This window comes from Copadichromis virginalis, linkage group LG9 (assembly GCF_057382275.1).
Source record: "Copadichromis virginalis isolate Kocher_CV1m ecotype Utaka linkage group LG9, C_Virginalis_male_GT1.1, whole genome shotgun sequence".
NCBI lineage: Eukaryota > Metazoa > Chordata > Actinopteri > Cichliformes > Cichlidae > Copadichromis > Copadichromis virginalis.
This window is the reverse complement of record NC_140626.1, coordinates 18,682,529-18,698,935: the sequence shown is the minus strand read 5'-3', so window position 1 is coordinate 18,698,935 and position 16,407 is coordinate 18,682,529. Positions and strand designations below refer to the sequence as shown.

The 16,407-nt window shown below is 39.9% G+C and overlaps 1 protein-coding gene across 1 annotated transcript in view; it reads right to left on the bottom strand.

Moving 5' to 3' along the window:
- The window catches only part of myo3a (myosin IIIA), a 65,718-nt gene that overhangs the window by 36,733 nt on the left and 12,578 nt on the right, over positions 1 to 16,407 (bottom strand). The window contains exons 3-8 of the mRNA XM_085468895.1: positions 14,742 to 14,846; positions 14,534 to 14,633; positions 8,493 to 8,569; positions 5,169 to 5,314; positions 1,312 to 1,377; positions 1,019 to 1,174 (exon numbers count right to left, since the gene is read on the bottom strand). Of these exons, the coding sequence (XP_085325021.1) occupies positions 1,019 to 1,174; positions 1,312 to 1,377; positions 5,169 to 5,314; positions 8,493 to 8,569; positions 14,534 to 14,633; positions 14,742 to 14,846 (650 nt within the window). The remainder of the gene's footprint in view (positions 1 to 1,018; positions 1,175 to 1,311; positions 1,378 to 5,168; positions 5,315 to 8,492; positions 8,570 to 14,533; positions 14,634 to 14,741; positions 14,847 to 16,407) is intronic.

Here is a 16,407-nt window from a genome sequence, read left to right as displayed (position 1 = left end):
ATGAAAATAATTATTTTGGGGAAAGTGAGGCAGAACACATCATGATGTTACTGTCAGACACCAACTCTTTTAAGAAAAGTTGGTTGTTACTTCATGTGCATGAATTAGTTGTCCTCTATTTTCAAGCTCTAACATTTTTTCATGGTATGAAGTACACCTCATTTATGGGATATGGCCTTTCTACAGGTTAAGCTGGTCAGGTGGTAAAGCAGGTCATCTATAAATCGGAAGGTCAGAGGCTCAATCCCTGAAAACGTTCCAGGGTCAAGTTCCAGGAATCCTATTTCACTGTGTCTCTACTGAAGCATCATTTATCTGATAGGTAATGCTGAACACAAGTGAGCTTTTAAGCTCCTGTAATTGATTTACAGTAAATATCATAACCACTGACAGCATCAAATGACATTACAGTATTATAAATGAAAACTCATAAAACAGAACAAACAGTGACAATAACATGATTTGAACATTAAAACAGACAACGATGTAAGAAGGGCAGGGTGGCAGTTGATGGCAAATACGTGTGCAATCACAACTATAACAAGAGCTTTGACTGAATTATAAAAGCTCCTACTGCGTCACAAAAGCATCCTCTATAGTTACCTGTCATTACTGTCTGAGCTTCTGTCTGTCTTTCCATGATGGCTTAAATGACAGAAACGGGATCGACATGTTATCACTGTACAGGGAGAAACTCACTTTAAAGGGCAACATTTTAACTTATGCTAAGGAGCCTACAGCTCAAGTGCAGCCGGTGCAGAATTGACCTGTTTTTTGTGTGAAGATGACAGGGCTTGTAAAACATCCAGCAAGTAGGGTAATTTGGATTATACTGTCGGCAAAAGCTAAGCAACAGCCTAGCATATAACAACTGCTGACAGGAAGGGCGTTATATTTTAAGTTTTTCATGGGCTTTGTATCAAAATCGATCAAACACTTTACGGTGTGGGAGTATTTGGCTCATACAGCGAGATATCGGGACAAAAACATAGAGACAAAAGCCATAAGGACACAATACCTTGTTTTTTCAATCACTCCAATTTGCTGGTTGAGATCAATGAGCTCAATCAATTGTTTTTGCAGGATTTTCTCTCTGCCGACAGTCTGTTTGATGAACACATGCTGGAGCAGGTCTTGCACATTCGGTCTCAGCTCAAAGTCCTTAATCAGACATCTGTGAGGTGGGAGAACGAGCATGAGGCAGAAAGAGGAGTGCAGTGCATTTCTCAGATTCATATTCAAAGCAGCGGGTTATCTGTGTAAATATTTATTATTCACACAGGAAGGATAAACACTAGAAGCCACACTCACTTGCAGATGAAGTCATTAAACTCATCTGACCAGAGCTCCGGCTGGTGGAGAGTAGGCGGCGGGTTTCTGTTACGGGAAGAAATGGAAAAGATAAATGGAAAGATAAGATGAAATAGGATTTAAGCGGGCAGGGTGGAGAACAGAAGGCTGGGACGATTCGTCACTGAGGGCATCCAGGGGTGTTTCTCTGGTGGCAAAAAGTGGTAGCTTTCAGCCATCAGAGCAGTGCAGCTGGAAACTTGTGTATAGACTCAAACCAGAACTTCTTAAATACTTTACCCTGAAAACATACACACATTGTTGTGGGGTTAAACTTAACAAGGCCTCACAGCAGAAAAACAACTCGGTTAATTGGATTCCCTGTTCGGCTTTAAGTACCTCTTTACGAGAGGGTTCCAGGTACTCGGCAGCGAAGTCACTGCTGCCTGTTAATGCATGGAGGCCTTTCGCACGTTGGCTCTGACAGCAAATAATTGGTCTAATGAGAGGACATTCGTCTCCTTTTTATCACACAACACAACCAATATAGACAGGAAATGCATCAGGCCTTTATTTTCAGGCTGTTCAGCTAATACTGTGATCATTAAAGTGTTTTTCTTATCCGAAAGACAAAGAGAGCCCTGCAGAGATAACTTGGGGTAGTTGCATTGGGCTACCTGAATAATAAAGCTACTTTTTAAAGCACTATAAAGGCTGCAAGGACTTGGACTGTTTTAAATATAATTTCTTGTTTGTACCCCAGTTCGCTAAAGCAATTTGTTCAGTTTCGCCTGCCAAAAGTTCACTTAGTAAAGTATTGGAGGCAAGTTTAAATCCTCTCTGTTACACATAATGAAAATGAAAGCTTAGCTATTAACACCTGAGCACAATTATAATAGCACTTTAAATCTTTTATCCACTCCAGAGACCGAAGCTTTGAGCACAGATTTGGCTTCCATACATATACTGTTGTCTTAGTCCTTCTCTGCAGTCCTCATTTTCTCTTCTTATTTAAATTCAAGGTTCAAGGTTCAAGGTGACGAATAAAGAACCTTGAACCTTGAAATATAAGGCAATGAGGAAACAACGTAAAAGACTACTGGACTTGTTCCTCTGTATGTTTACTCTTTATCTTTTTGGATTCAGCTCCATATGTTGAAATATGATACAATGTTTCCATTGCACACTCCTTTCAGTGTAGACCTATGTTTTTTCATAATTCATGATACATTGGCAAAATATAACAATCATGTTGAAAATAACGGTAATCCATCAGTACGTAATGAAAGTAATCTGGTCCGTAGGAGGACTTAAAGTTAGATAAATACAACCACATATGAAGAGCAACACATGACATATTACACTATTTACACAAAAGTGAAATCAAAATGCAGAAACATTGTGTGTGCTAAGTACAGCCTTCCATAGGAATAAATAGGAAACGTATCAGCCAGGTGCTGCTTATCAAATGCACTTAGTTAAATGATCATCAGCAAGTCTGATCTTCTCTATGAAAGCAGAAGATTTGTTAGTTTGCAGGTCTGGAGGATTCAGGTCTGTGTTAACACAATACCAAGGAGGAAAGAAACAAGTACTTCTGCGCATCAATTCAACACAGTTGCCAACCTTCCTAAATGGGAACAACCTTCCTAGAACAATGTTCTTGGACAGACAGGACCAATGTGGAGATGTTTCACAGCTCCACATTTGGCAAAACACAAACACAGCATAACTGTCAAGCACGGTGGTGGAGGGGTGATGGGCTGATTTGCACCTTGCAGCCGTTGAGTCAACCATGTATACCAACTGCTTTGTTTACCAAAGCAATCTAGAGTTAAAATTTGCGTCTTCTTAAGTGTGTTGGCTGCAGAGCTGAGCTGCGACTCACTTCAAAGGCGAAAATTCTCCATTTCTGGTTTATGTTTGGTTTGCGAGAGTTTTTAGACAAGTAAGCGCCTTCCATACAAACCACAGGGAGCTGCAGGAACCGTAGTAAACACAAGGAGGTTTTTGATGCAGTGCCAGCTTTGCAATCCATTTCACTCAGCAACAGCCAGCAATCTTCAAGAAACAACTTGCCAACCAGCAGGTTTTATGCATTTTCCCTCACAACTGTTGGTTGCATCACATCCAATATGGCAGACAATTCTCAAGAAACGTCAATAGAGAAACGGCATGGGCTTGTATGGCATCACTGCATATAAAATACATTATAGTATTATATGTTTGCATGCATTGTGTCAAGCTCTTGTGTGCCTCAATTAGTAGGTAAAACTGTACTAATAAAAATAACCATACTAGTTATTGATAGAAAATCAGGATTATAACAATCATAATAAAAATGAGGAATGGCTTTGGTGGTCTGCTGTTTGGGGGGTAGGGCAAATGTGTACTAAATAAGAGAGAGGGGATGAACTAATGCCCTCAGCGTGGCTTTTTCCAAGACTGCTTGACAAATGAAGCCAGAGTAGTGAGCGGAGGGAAGTGAGGAGTGTGAAGAGGGAGCCCGGAGCTCTGGCTGCAGCAGTCACATAGATTGTGAGAAAGCTGTGTGATGGCTCCGTTGGAGCACGACCCCCAGAGCAAACACACAGGACAGCCGTGACACAGCAGCAGTCTGTGTGTGTAGGCGTGTGCGTGTTTCAGGGCAGTGATGGACAAAGAGCTGTGCTGTGATGGTTAAATGCTCTCACACTGAAATCAGGTGAAGATAAACAATTAGAAAATCAGCTTCAGCTCACAGTAGAAACAAAGAGAAAGAGGGGCTGTGCCCGCAGCCTCCTCCCAGCAGGATCATTGGGATGAGTGCCAGGGAGGGAGTATGTAATGGATAAAGCCCTGCAAGCAGAAAAAAGCCATTTGAACTAAAAAGACTGTACTTAGTGTGGTGACAGTCTGTATAGAGGCACAAATCACTATGTTGGAAGTAGGAGAGGACTTTTCTTTATTGCAGTGCAAGCGCTATACATTATGCTATCTTTACAAGCCGAGGAGTCAGATAATGAAAACATGCCCAGTCTTGTGAGATGGTCCGTATCAGGGTAGTGAAGAAAATATCATCTTATTCTACTTCTGCCTGGGGTGAGCTGTATCTTAAGGCAAAGGCTATTTGCATGCATGGTTCCAGCTTTAAAAATGGAAGCAGAGTGGTTATAATCTTGTAGTTTCTGATTAAATTTTATCTTTATTTTCTTTCAGAGTGTATTTGACGGTTTTCGTTTAGTTACTTTAGTTTTTATGACTATTTTAAGTTCTAAAACCTACAGAATATAATATCCATAAACTCATATTGAGTACTATCTATGTATTTACTGATATAGACTGAAAGCTTAATACTGTTCATGCCTGTATTCGCATTTTCAATGAGCTGTGTTTTCTCAGCCCATAAACTGTAATTAAAAAGTCATGAAAAGTGTTTCAGAGGACAAAACAAGAAAAGAAAAGAAAAGATGCACAACAGGGTCAAATTAAAAGGGTAGTCATTATTTTATCACTCTGACAAAGTCAGTAACCAGCTCTATCAAATCCAGGGATGGCAAAACAGCATAATAATAGCTTTAATCTGTAATAGCACCTTTCAAGATATCAAAAATGTAAAAGCACATTACATAAACAAAATGCGAACACAGTACAAATAAAATTAAGTAAATTATTTATATGAGAACTTAATCATGTGCAGGAAAGCTGTCATTAGGCTTGAAGCAGAGTCCAGTTTGATAAAACATAAAATATGTCTTATTGAGAATCAATCTCATGTTTGAAGAGAGCACAACATGTTTTTGGTTTATTTGCAACCTTCAGCTCAGATTTGTCATAAGAACCAAATCATTTAAATTCATTCAGCACAGCAGAATATGATGCAATTATGGCAGGTTTACCTGGGTATTTTAAAAAGGGCTCTCATTGGGTGAAGGTCAGAGAGCGGTGGGTCTCCATCTCCTAGCTCTATAGCTGTGATGCCCAGGGACCAGACATCACAACGGGCGTCGTAGGTGGAGTCCAACTGCTGCTCACATGCTATTACCTGCAGGGATGATGAAATAAAGAACATATAACAGGTGGTCTAATGTCTGATTACAGATATCACGAGTAAAGCAATTAAATCAGGGTCTGCTTCCTTCTTTGAAAGTCAGTATTTAAGTTTTTTTTTATTTCTTCTTGTGCTTCTACACAAACAAATGTGAAAGAATATAAAATGTCATTAAAAAGTTGTGCACTAACAACAAAGGAACTAAACAAACTGCAGCAGCTCAGCCAAAACAACTTCGTCATTATCATTGGCTGTGAGCAGAACACACCCACGCGCGCACACACACACACACACACACACACACACACACACACACACAGAGTCCATCATCACTGTCCTGCGGGCAGTATGGCACTCAATCAGCAGTATGAATCATTCAAGATTCATATTGTTATTACCACACACTCACATATAATACACACATTTAACAGTAATCAGTAATTTGTTTTTCTAGTTCTGAACAGGCAGAGTCTAATGCATGCAAACCAGACAAATCATTACCAGATAACCAATAAGACACACACTCCACAAAACCCCAAGACTTTCATTATTCTGTCATGTTGCTGGCAAACACACTTAATGAAAACTAAAAGAAATCAATGTTAAATCTGTCCTCAAGGAGACTAATTTGCAAAGACATGACAAACTGACTTTTAAACAGCAAAATTATTTCCAACCAACACACAAATATAGACACATAATGCGGCCAAAATCACAACTCGACAGCGACAACCAAACACAATTATTCTGGAAAAGAAAGCTCATCTACATAACATGTGTATAACACAGTGCGGAAAAGATGCAGCTCACCTCCAAGTCAAACCTACATAAGCAAATCCTCTTTAGAAGTAGACTTTATATAAAGCCAGCGCTGTATATTGTCCCCAAAGTGTATATTTAGAAAGAAGAAACCTCCGCTCTGTCAAGTGCTTCTTGTCTACTCAGTCCACTCAGGTACATGCCCTTTCTTAGACCTTCGTGAATAAATGTCTTAAACAAATAAGATTAAAATCCTTAAGCCTTAACGACACCACGTCATGCAGCACCCTGCATTTGCACGGCATGCAAACTTCATGTAAAAGCTATTTTGATTTAAGAAGTGAACATGCAAGTTGATCTGGGGTGATCATGTATGCTGAGTATAAGTTTACCCATCTCATCCCCACGAATTCCGCTAATGACTCATCTAATCTTGATCAGTGTTGAGGTTAAGCGTGCAAATGGGTGGTTAACAGATTCCTCTACTTGTTGAGGGTTTCCAAAAGTGTTTGCTTCAAGTTCAATGAAAAATAAATGAATGGTGTCTGACTGAGAGACTAAAAGTGCATCTCCTAACATTCAGGTTATCTCTGTTTTCTGCTATGCCGTTGCTCCACTAGGGGTTGCCGAGCCTTTTTCATGATGAATCAATTCACTGCACAGTCCAAACGTCATCTGAAGTTTGTTTTCCAACATTACGCTGTTGGAAAACAGCGTAATGTTGGTTTTGCTCTGCAGTGTGTTTTGTTTGTTGTCCCTGTTTCATTCTAAGATCCATTTAAATGTCTTACTCCTTAAAAACCTACTGGGGGCTGCTGGCAGTTGCTCAGTAAAATTGGTTGCTATATTTGGTAAACTGAGACCTCCTTGTGATTGCTTTGGTCGTTAGCAGATTGTCATGGTTGCCTGTGGTTTGCATGCTAAGTTCTGACTTGTCTGCAAACACTTGCCAACTATTTGCTGAGCAGTAGTGAAACAGCAAAGACTGCAGCACAAACTGAAAATGGAGACAGTTTTGCACATTATGAAATGTGTTAAATCGTACTGATCCATTAAAGGAACTAAGCTTGAATTTCATGACAGCAGTGGATTGTTTCAGGAGCCGATTCCCCGTATGGTGAAGTCTCGACAGGAATGTCATTCTCACTGAAGCCTTTGGAAGTATGATGGGGTGTTTTGCATCTATAAAAGACTTATGGACAGCCTGGCTGCTTGTTAATAATGCAGAGACACACTGTGTTCCCTTATCTGGAGAGCCAATTCGGAGGGGGAGTATGAAAGTCAAAATATACAGGATACAAGACCAAATATGCTGGAACATGTGTGTTCACCTGCTCTCCTTGATATTAAGGGATGTTTAGAGCCTGACAAGTATAGGAATTTCAGGACCAATAATATTCCAGTATGTCAGCTGATTCCTACTGTTATTTTAGACACATGATTTTCTGACTGCGTGTTAGTAGTATCTCTAGTTATTTATTATTTATTACTCAGATCAGCAGGTTGTTGCTTTTCTGGTGCTCCAACCATGGTGCCATCAGGGAAGTTCCAAAGTGGCCTCTGTTGAATAAACTGTGCAGCATCAACATTCATAACATGGTAATGAGCACCTCTTCTTCGCTTTTAAAAATTTCATTAAGTTATGAATTATCTAAAAAGAATTACAATATTTTCTCAGTCAACTTAAAAGAAAAAATTAGATTATTTATTCTGAATTTTGACTTTTTACATTATTGAAAAACATTATTTTTTTATTCCATGCAAGTGACAACACTTGAGGCGGTTTAATGGACTTCACACTGATCCCTCTGGAGGCACAGAAGGTGTTTTTTTCAAATACACAGTAGCACATCCTCAAGACCTGTAAACAGACTTTGATGTGCAAACTCTCACCTACCACCACTGAACTTCTAACTTGCAATATAAAGGAAGCACAGCTTCCAACGCTGTCAATAAACATTGACAGTAGTGGCCACAGATAACAGCATACAAAAACTGCAAAAACCCTAATGCATTACTGAAGCAAGAAAAACACTATCATATAGAAACAGCCTTTCAGTCAGTGTCAGAGAGTCGTTAAGAACCCCGAGCTGAGAGCCCAGCTCACAGCACAAAGTCACATTAACCTGCTATAAAAAGAATAAGGTTCAAACACATACGACTGGTATAAAACGCTCAATTTTTGTTGCAGCCACTTCTCTACACAAGCTATACATACTGTCAGTGCACTCAGCCATGATTATACAAGAGATGAACGATGGAGGCTGCCCATTTCACTTTTTCCATGCACATTGTATTTGACAGTGTTATCTCTTTGATGATTATTAACTGTGGTCCACTGGGATCTGCTCCAGGCTAATGTAGCAGAAAGAGACGAGGCTGCGGGAGCATTTATAGGCCACTTTTACCGTACCTCGGGAGCCATCCAGAAGGGGGTTCCCACTGAGGTGTTCCTCCTCAGACGGGTATTTGTCAGTTGGGCTGAAACGCCTGCAGGGTAGAAAACAAGACTCAGTGGAGACAATTCAAAATATCTCAATAACATGTTTTTATTTCTACAAAGATCACACTGGCAGGTAAAAGTGATGCTCTGTGAAAAGGGAAACAGTGCACAGTAAACAGCAGGACATGGCTCAAATGATAGAGAGCCCAACGGCTCTTGAAGCGTGCACTGATAGAGCTGTCGCTATAGTGACGAAGGAAATAAACAATACACACGCATAAACATCTGCAGTGCTTTCTTTCTTTATCCAAATGATAGACTGCCATGAATTACAAATTCTTATTTGACTGCAAGCGATTTTGGCATTTCAAGAACAACATTTGAATACAATTCAACTGTGAGCACGATCTGGTGGCTGGAGACGTGTCACCTCCTCCCAGAACAAGACGCATCTGAGTGATTTATTGTCTGATGCTAGAGAGGCCCGAGTCACATTACAGCAGTCAAGTCAGAGGCAGATACGTTCAGCAGAAATGGGACTGCAGAGAGAAAAAGAGGACACGTGTGTCATTACGTGTGTGTGTGCTGTGTTAATGTGCCTGACAAGGAACATGCTGACCCACAATCGTGACTTCGGTCCAGTCCAGACAAATCAGTGTTACGCTACACTGTGATGTATCCCAGGGCGGGCTCTGCTGAAGCAGCCGGCCAGATCAAGAGCAGCGACCGGGACAAAAGCAAAGCCTCGAGACAAAAGCGGCAACCCACAAACAAAAGGTGATGTAGTGATGCACGACATGCTGCTGCAGAACCGCGTCTCTGTCTTCTACTTCATAGTTTTACATGAAGAATATGAGGCGCACAGATTCTGCAAAATGTGTTTTAGCAGCCAGACGTGCAACATAAAAGCTTTTAAGAAATGAAAGGGCAATTTGAGGAAATGTACCAACAAAACATCCAGATGGTGAACTGCATAAAAATCTGTTTAAAACATCAAAAGTGTGCAGACAGGCACAATCTCTAAGTAACAGAACAAAGCCATTTACACCACATGAATGTATTTCCAACCATGTCAGCAAATTTAGACATGGTGATGATTCTGCGCATCCATTTAAATGCTGTCACTGTTGGAGCTTGGGGGTTAAATCCAGGGGTGGAGAGAAATGCCGGGATGAGCAGTGTAAAGGAAAATGGTTCTGTGGCAAACATCAAAAGGGATTATAATCATGTGCAGGGCGGGGAGGTGTAGGCATAAGGCGAACATACACACAGGGACAGTCACATCGTGTCGTAAAACCACAAACACACTAACATCACACCACATTAGTGAGGACAAACTTAGAGTTTTACAGGGATTCATCCTTATACACAAACTTGTATGTGTTTGTTATGATATATAAGGCGTGTGAGGAATATCAGCGCGTGAAAGTACAAGTACACAAAGAGCCCCCTATTAAAGCTCTCTCAACCCCTCTGTTTCCACTACATTAGCCCGGAGTGCAGCCTGGTGGGCCACACACTTAATAATCATCACAGAGATAATGCCGTCAATTAGAATATTCATGAGAGACCGATGAACGAGCAGCTCTCCTCATTCTTCTGCTGCTCTTTTTTGGGTCCGTCTTTTTTTTGCTGTTCTGTTTCTCCGCCGGTGATGAGTCACTGCGGGGGCTTTATCTCTTCAGCTGCTCAGTGTAGCATGTGCCCCTCCACACGAAAAACCATTAATCCCAGCGTGACGCAGTACCCGTGGAAGCTCGAGTCGGACCCCCCCCCAACCCCACCATTTTCGTCACTCTGCGAGTTTGTTTCTCCTCCTTCGTGACGTCACAGACCTCATTCAAATCTCAGCTGTCAGCAGCGTACAAGCTGGCAAGCGGGACGTCACAAAAGAAGTTGGAGCTACTTTTATAAATGAGATTCAACCCAGGTGCCTGCATACTCTTCGAATCCAGCCTGTTGTCATTGCACTAAAACATTTCACAGTGACCTTGCAGCTTGTTGTAATTGAAATGGAAACTAATCAAATAATCCTGTTTTTAATTATCCGAAGAACAGAAGAAATAAATGAAAATGCTTTTTTAAGGTCTTTTTGCAAAAACTGCCTGACCTCAGTTCATGTTGGTAAGAATGGGAGACAAAGATGGCGATGCACCTGCTCCAATACTCTACGTTACTTGAAATGGCATGAGCATGCAAAACAGGAAATAATTCCAAAAGCAATTATTTCTGCATGGCCATGAACAGAAACTGTTGCGCTTTTTCATGACAGTCAGCATGAATTCCTGACTATTTTCACAGGAAGTCCGTTTTGTGTTTGCAGCAAGTACGATTGAAATCAAGAAACCAGAGTATTTTTTATGTATTTTAACCCAAGCCACAAAGATTTTTCTCATCTTGACCACATAGTGTTTAATGCTCAACGCTATGAAAGTAATAAAATATTAAAAAAATAATACAAAGAATGTATGATGTTTATGATGTTAACTTAAACCTCTAGTGTGTTCAGCAAAATGAGTCACTCCACCAGCAACCCCTCCACTCTCGAAATATACACATTCTTTTCCTTTTCAAAAGTGAAAAATATTCTTTTTGAGTACATGGGCATGAATCAATACATATGGCATCATATTGGACCAGACAAATGAAAACATCCTGTTCAAAAGCACAAATCAGTAGATTACAGGCTGTACTGGAGTATGTATGGAGTATATATATGTATAAAGTGCAAAACTGTGATGAGGCCAGAAGAAACTAACCACAGCACACGCAACGTGTTACCAAGAACGTGTCAAGTCAACAAAGGTTAGCAATGAAAAGCCTAACCCAGAGTGAAGATCAAGCAGCGACAAAGCAAGAAGTGTGATTTACAGGAGAGCTTGTAGTGGAGGACATGCTGCTGCTTGAATAGTATGTAGGCCTGCGTGGTGTCATGATATTATGGTAGATAAGGGTTTTTGCTGTAAAAGCAGATGTGTGAACCAGTAAACAAAGACTTTTCACCACAAACCACATTCACCGTTCACACACACATTCATGTGGCTCTTGATTCTGGGACTTTAAGCCCTTCCTTACTACCACACACACACTTCAGCATGTAGATTAGAGGACCAGGAGACTGACAGCTGTCTTTAAAATTGATAGACAAAATTAGGAATACAGTGGTGTCCCTAGTTACAACTTTAAAAGTAAATGGACCTTTTAATTTAGACTAATCTAGTGGACTAAAATTAACAACATTTGTTTTTGTGGTCTTATTTATTTTCCATACAAATCCTATGAATCTCTGTGCTGGCAGCACTCAAACCTAACAATTCCTGTAATGCATACAGCTTGTTTTACTTGAATGTGCTGCCTATGATGTGAACACTTCATAGAATAATAAGAGAAAACTTGAAAGCAGACAGTTTTTTTAATCTGGCAAAAATATAAAAACTTAAAAACTATAAAAATGAATTATTATTTATGGTGCAAGGGGAGCAAAGTTTAGTTATTGGGTAAACCCTGCTATTTACAGTGACTCTGACTTCCAACTAAGCTTTTCATTTTTTAGTTTTGTGGTTTTGAATACATATGTTAAAAGGGAGTTTTTGCTTGCCACTGTCACCAAGTGCTTGCTCAAACAGGATCGTCTGATTGTTGCCGTTTTCTCTGTATTATTGTAGGATCTTTACCTTACAATATGAAGCAGCTTGAGGTGCACAAAAATAAAACTGAATTGAATTGAAAGTTACAGGACAAATGACCGATTTGATCTGCTAGGGAATTAAAATAGATAAGACCTCAACCAGTGGGAACCATCCAGTAGATGTCGAGAGATTTCTGTCAGGAAAATCTGTGGCTCTTCTTCCTTTAAACCCACACTTCAATATAAACTTTATTTCCTCTTATAATACAGCTTCTTTTAACATCTTCCCTAAACTGATCCACATGCATTACTTCTAACCAGCAGCCACAAATATGGTGCGAACAGATAACAGTCATGCACAGCGGCAAATATTTATTCATAGAAGATAAGCTGATCAGCGGTGCCACTACTTTCTTATACCTTAAAGTGAATGCAGCAACAATTTACTGATGATAACGTGTCCCAACATTAAACATAATTACTTCCTGTGAGAGTTACATGAGCTTAGCACTAAACGCGGTGAATTGAAACTGGCTCTCTGGTCTAACCAACAATGTTTGTATGTAATAAATTATTTTCAGAGATACGATATCCTTCCTATCTTGGACATTCATTACAGGTTGAGCCAGAGAAACATCAAACACTTGATAAGATGTTCTTATTGTAAATAAGCAAGAGATGATATATCGCAGAAATAATGGCTGGATGCTGTTGGAGATGCCAGGATTGCAATAACCTGATTAATAGCTTCAGACAATTTGTGTGATATCGTCTGTGAGTGTTTATAGCATTTTAATTTAAATCAGAGTGAGGCAAAAGTTGCATAGACAGATACCATCTAGAACTGATTCTTTGCTAAGTTGTCTTTCATGTGTAGACACAACACTGGTTCATCGCTTGAGTTAGGTGCTTTTTTATGCTTGAATGGTTCATAGGTCGGGCTTAAGTGGCTTAACACACAAAACAAAAACAAAAAAAAATCCTCTGAAAATGGTCAAAGAAAATCTTTGAAAGACCTTCAGAGAGAGATGGGAGAACTATTTGTCAAGTACAGAATTAGAAGAAGGCCTTACTCCTTGGAAGCAAAATATAAAGACATGAGGGGTGACTCAAGACTTTTGCACAAGACTGAAACATTTTGTTTCACTTTAAAACTGAAACCAATAACAGGTTACTTTTTCTAGTCTATGAATACTCCAGCATTTCACAGTGTTGAAGATGTGACAGCTGATTTTCAGTGTACAGCAGCAAAAACTAAGAAAGCAACATGTGTGGTCTCGGCCAAACCACCAGATCATACAGAATAATTTGAAAAATTACAAACTCATGGAGGATTGTTTGGTTCTTCTTTCAGCATAAATACTTTTAAATGAATCACACTAAACACAATTAATAAATTAAGTAGAAAGAGGTATTTAATGTTTTTTTTTTTTAGCTAAATAAAGCAGTTTTCAGATGCAATAATAAGAGCCACTAGTACTGATGCCATAGTTTTGACCGATTACGAGGGATGTTTTTCTGCCATTCCGTTCAGAATATGTTGTATTTGTAACTGTTTTTAGTTTTTAAAGCAAATATGTTCTGTATATACAAATAAAACACACAGCACACAGCTGTTAAAAAAATCCAAGAATACCAGATCCTAGGATTCATCTCTTATCACCAGAAGCATTATCACATTTCTGTTTAATTATATGAATACTTATGTGATGCTTCCGGGTGCAGAGTTTGGACATCTCGATCTACTTCATCAGTAAACATCAAACAAACAAACAGGTGCTGAGAATCTCCATGACAGCAGCGCGAGGAGGAAGAAGCTGCTCTGGCTCAGTATTAGCTACTTCCCATTCAAGTATCAAGTGATTCCATTAATACCTCCCCACCCTCTAGTTCTTCTTGTGTAAAAGCAGTGCACTTTGTGCTTCATTGTTAGGAGAGGGCTTTTAAGAGAAGCCCACAATTAGCAGGAGTAAATGCAAACCTACGCACAAATGGAGAGGGGGATTTTATTTGTAATGAAAACAGGCAGCTGGGGGTTTTTGGGGGAGGGTGAGTCATCTCCGGAAAACCATCAGAATCAATTTGCCTATCCCGATCCTTGAGGCCAGGAACTACAGCGAGCCTCATTTGGTTAAGAAATTGCAGTGGGAGCAGCAGCAATGTTTGCAGCTGTTTGTGGCACAGTGGAAAAGTATAACCATCCACCACGTTGTTGGATTGTGTAAATGTAGTCCAGCCTCTCAGGGAAACTAATTGTTGTCACAGTTTATTTGTAAGACAGCTGAAGGTAATTGATTTCGTTAAATAGAGCTATAACATGTTCTTTGCTGATTAGAGGACAGGGATGCCAAAAATTTTTAAAAAGGCAAAAAGAGGCACATACCAAAGTCCACGAGCTTGATCCCTCCCTGCGTCGTCAATAGGATGTTGTTGCCTTTGACGTCACGGTGGATGGTCTTGTTGATGTGCAGGTGTTGGAGGCCCTGCGAAACAAAGAGGTTAACAGCTTCTTTTATCCTGATGAGCACCTGCCTGTAAAATCACCCCGTTTAATCTGGGGTACATCATAGTCACCCCCCTCCAATGCTTACCATGAGGGACTCGTGCAAGATGTAGGCAATAATGGATTCATCCATTCGGTCTCCTCTCTTCAGCATGCCCTTGGCCAGATCTGTCACAGAGCCACCATTGCAGAGCTGCAGTGGGGGGTGGGGGGTGGGGGGTGGGGGGGGGGGGGGGGTCCACAAAGGAAAGAGGACAATGAGCAAAAACTCACCATGAGTCAGCACACACTCTGCTTATACAATGTGTCAAACTCTGGGAAAGATATGCCGAATTTTCATGTGGAAACAGCACGGGGTGAAGCGTTTTGATCATAAGATTTCACAGCGAGAAAACAGGGGGATGATGCTGGAAGTAATTCTATCAATCTTTAGAGGCTTATCTTTCTCAGGCAGCTTAGCGGGAGAGAATGTACATTTTGTATGCAGGGTTTAATCTATGCGGTGATGACTAAGCGGGCTCAAATAAAGCAAATAATCGTATGCATTCAGACAAAGCCAAGATTCATATTAGAAATTATACACCGTTTATGGGACATTCCTCACTGCGGCAGAACACCTCCTCCCCCGAAAAATAGACTTTTGTGTTTGTAGGTGTTTCCTTGCAGCATACAGCATCTTGATATGGACTTCACCGTCAATAGCAATCCCTCCCGGAAAATTACAGAAAATTACCCAGTAGGTTGCCTTGGCAACAACAATAACCCTTAATTTGGGTCTTTCTTTGGGAGATGCCAGAAGTGCATAAAAAATAAAAAGCTCTAAGATGTCAATCAGCGACGCTGGGGGTTGGAAGTGGACTGAAATGGCGTCTCTTTGCATACGAACCCTGTTTGTAAACACAGACGCTGTTACTCTCTATGGTAAAAGATATCATCTACACATGCATCATTCAACTTTTTATGAGCAATTTTCCATCTTCACTCTTAACTGCATGCATAAAAAACATCCTTGACATTTTCTGGTAGACAGGAAATTTCCATTATAGCTTTTTGTAGTGATCTCTTGCTCTTTTATAACTACACTGATTTCCCTAACTTGTAATTTAAAAGCAAATCAGCCTATAAAATCAGCCTGTTTAAAATGTGTAACACGTGCGAGAAAATGTTAAGACTACCATTCACAATTAATACAACAAAAATAGTTTTTAACACACATTTCAAATGGTAGGTTACTGCAAGTGGAAGCACACAATGAGGCTTACAGTGTAATATTTATTTTCTCAGGGAAAGGGATGTTTACCCACTGTGTTGTGTAATTTGGGGTAAAGAAATAGCTCCTTATTAGATGGAAAATAATGATGCTAACTTGCAGTGTCATTACCTGCAGTCCTAAGAAAAAAGGTACAGCATAGCTCAACAATAGCACCACAACAAAAAGAGTAAAGTAAACATCTAAGGGCCCAAATAGCCAAACAATGAGTGATCTCTTTATAATTCAACCTACAGGGCTTTAAAAAAATGTTGTGCTGACAACAGCAAGCTACAAAGTCATTCCTTTATTTAAAGATCTCAGTGAATACTAACTAAATGTAGTTAATTCGTGGGTCACAAGTACCTAGCATTGCAATTACTGATTTTATTGATTTATTTAGTCTATAAACTAACTGGAAGACAAAGATCTCATCTTCAAAATGCTTTTTAAAAATCCATCCAACAGTCTAAAACATAATAAATATAGATGAGACGCTATTGGT